The 3,079-nt window shown below is 50.3% G+C and overlaps 1 protein-coding gene across 1 annotated transcript in view; it reads right to left on the bottom strand.

The window, feature by feature from the left end:
• Positions 1–4: 4 nt before the first annotated feature.
• The window catches only part of LOC106819699 (protein spinster homolog 1-like), a gene marked incomplete at its 3' end in the record, with an annotated part of 12,725 nt that continues 9,650 nt past the window's right edge, over positions 5–3,079 (bottom strand). Inside the window, exons 11-12 of the mRNA XM_014824298.1 lie at positions 2,904–3,079; positions 5–48 (exon numbers count right to left, since the gene is read on the bottom strand). Of these exons, the coding sequence (XP_014679784.1) occupies positions 5–48; positions 2,904–3,079 (220 nt within the window). The remainder of the gene's footprint in view (positions 49–2,903) is intronic.

The following is a 3,079-nucleotide window of genomic DNA, read 5'->3' as shown; positions in this document are numbered from 1 at the left end:
CAACCGCGCAGGCGTCCACTTCGAGGGTGGCCGAGGACTCAGAGTCACCTGGCGGCAGAGAAACGAACTACGTGTTAGTACGGCAATGGCGGCGACTGAAGGAGGAGGCAGCGGAGGCGGCGGAGGAGGGAGCGGTGGTGGCAGAGGAGGGAGCGGAGGCGGCGGAGGAGGGAGCGGTGGTGGCAGAGGAGGGAGCGGTGGTGGCAGAGGAGGGAGCGGTGGTGGCAGAGGAGGGAGCGTGCGCATTATCGCTCAAACGTTAGTGTGACTTGTGATCGTGCAACATGCAAACATGCACATGCAACATGCAACATGCACATGCAACATGCAACATGCAACATGCACATGCAACATGCAACAGGCCAACATGTAAGAGTGCAGTGTTACGTAGCCATGATGTATTTACAGCGATTTTTATCCGTGCTGTCGCCACGCATGCACGCCCGCACCATGCCTATACTGCAAAGTATATGCAAAGTATATATGCAAAGGAGTCAAGGTAGAAACCCCACAGCAACACCACACCATACATGACACATGAAACACAACAACACTAGCATGACGTATGCACGCCTGCACCATGTACGCTCAAGGGGTCGTTGTCGTAACAGGTACTACAGATATGTACCCGAGGTTCATATATGTATACACAAAGTGTACCAGACTTGTACTACAGAAGTGTACCCTAACCCTAACACTAACCCTAACCGTAACCTTAACCCTAACTCTAACCCTAACCCTAACCCTAACCCTAAACATACCTCATATAAAAATATAAACATAATACTAAACAACCTAAAACTACCTCCTAATTATATAAAAATATAAACATAATACTAAACAACCTAAAACTACCTCGGGTACATATCTGTAGTACCTGTTACGACAACGACCCTTCGTGCTATACTGCCACGATCATAGAAATAGATAGATAACCTGGGGGTTTAGGGTTAGGGTTTTACTTCGATAGATAGATAGATTCACCTGTGGGGTTATCTATCTATTTCTATGGCCACGATAGTGCATGTATAGAACCATAGGCCAACACCGTCACTAACACCACCGCCACCGCTGCCACAAACACACCCCTACTACCTCCCTTCAGCCTCAACCCTCATCGCACCCCCCTACCAAGGAGCTGAATATAACAAGGAGAGGAAGCGCCGCCATATCTGGCCTAAATTTGAGATCGGCAGAAACCCTAGAACAGATTAGTGTTCTATTGTCTCTGGATCGGTCTGCACAGCCGTTTCAGCTGATTATGGTCCATAGATGGCGCCCTCGAGGCAAAAAGCGCACAGCCAATCCGCTTCCTCTCCTTGTTATATATTTAGCTCTTTGCTCCCTACCCACTGCTAACTTCTATCGCTTGCCCCTAAAAACCATCGCGTCGGCCGTAAAACGTCGACGTAAAATGTACGACATGGGCGTGCGTCTACAGTCAGTTTCCCATTGACACATCAACAGAGAGCCTGTCACCAGAGCGTCACAGCAACTGCTGCTATCAAACACAAATGCACTAGAANTCTCTCTCTCTCTCTTTCGTTCTCTCTCCCTCTCGCCCTCTCTCTCTCTCTGTCTGTCTCCCACTCCACTCAGATAACACACACACGAGTAAGACGTCACGAGTTTCCAAATCTGCATCACTTTTGGCACGTTCTCATTTCAACCTACAGGTAATTTAGAATGCAAGGACTGATGAGCGTTACATGCTGCTGCTGTAACTTCTCCTCCACTCGCACACACCCGCTTTATACACATGAAAAATAACGACAACGTGCTACAATTAAAGACACTAACGACGCTTGCCGACGTTACAATGGGGTTACAAATGCCCTTCATTTGTTAGTTCATTCACAAAATTCGAACCTCTGCTGTATACGGAAACATATCTTCCTGTATCGTGCTGCCATGTGACATGTCTGACTTGACATTCCAGACATCATCGCACGATAAAACCCGCTCGTGATCTCGAAAACCCCCACCGGTCGCCACGGCAACGTCACTTTCACCGCGTCATTGCATCTTACCCCTCTCACAGTACGCTATCTTTCCGACTCCACACCGCAGCATCAACGCATCCTCGATGTTGCAGCAATGACATACATGCGATCCTGACTGTGGTTAACAAAGCCTACGCGTGCATATCAGGGGGCCTTGCAGTGTCACACGCGTGCCGTGCCGTGCCGCTGCGCCCGCGTTAGAGATGTATGGATGGATGCACCACAGAAATAGAATNGCAATAGATAGAGAGAGAGCGAACGAGAGAGAGCGAGAGAGAGAGAGAGAGAGAGAGAGAGAGAGATAAAACAAAAGAGAGAGAGAGAGAGAGCGAGAGAGCGAGAGAGCAATAGATAGAGAGAGAGCGAACGAGAGAGAGCGAGAGAGAGAGAGAGAGAGAGAGAGATAAAACAAAAGAGAGAGAGAGAGAGAGCGAGAAAGGAAGAAAGGGGGTGGGAAAAGAAGAGAGGAGCTGAGTAAGAGGAAGAGAGAAAGTGAGCGAGGGAAGGGAGAGAGAGAAAAGAAAGGCAAGGGAAGGAAATAAAGCATGCACGTGCACCAAACCTCACAGCAACAAACAAGCAATCTACATCTGCAGACTTGTTAGTGGATATTAGTGTACGGTCGATCGTGCCTGTGCGTGTCACACACGTTGTCATGTGGTGACTGACTCACTGAGAACGTAGGAAGAGATGTGCAGACATCACACTGTCAGACACCGTACCGTGTCTCACACCACACCCTGTCAGATACGATACCATCTCTCCCCCACACTGTCAGACACCACACCATCTCTCCCCCACACCCTCACACGCCATCGCGCGGCACCACCGCCCGCCGCCCGACCTCTTCCAACGCGACCCCCAACCCCTCCACGACCCCCGACCCCTCCCCCGCGCTACCTTTCAAGATGGCGTCGACCTTGGCGCGATCTTGGACGACGTAGAGGGAGCAGGCGAGGAAGAATCCGCCGCCCAGGACGGCGATGAAAGCGGTGGAGTAGAGAGCGTACTGCAGAGAGTGGAACTTCGTGTAGATCGTGTCCTCGTTACCTATGTCTCTCGCTATGATGTCAGAC

Source organism: Priapulus caudatus, unplaced genomic scaffold (assembly GCF_000485595.1).
Source record: "Priapulus caudatus unplaced genomic scaffold, Priapulus_caudatus-5.0.1 Scaffold4087, whole genome shotgun sequence".
Lineage (NCBI taxonomy): Eukaryota > Metazoa > Priapulida > Priapulimorpha > Priapulimorphida > Priapulidae > Priapulus > Priapulus caudatus.
Note: the sequence above shows the minus strand (reverse complement) of the source record. Positions and strands in the feature narration are given on the sequence as shown.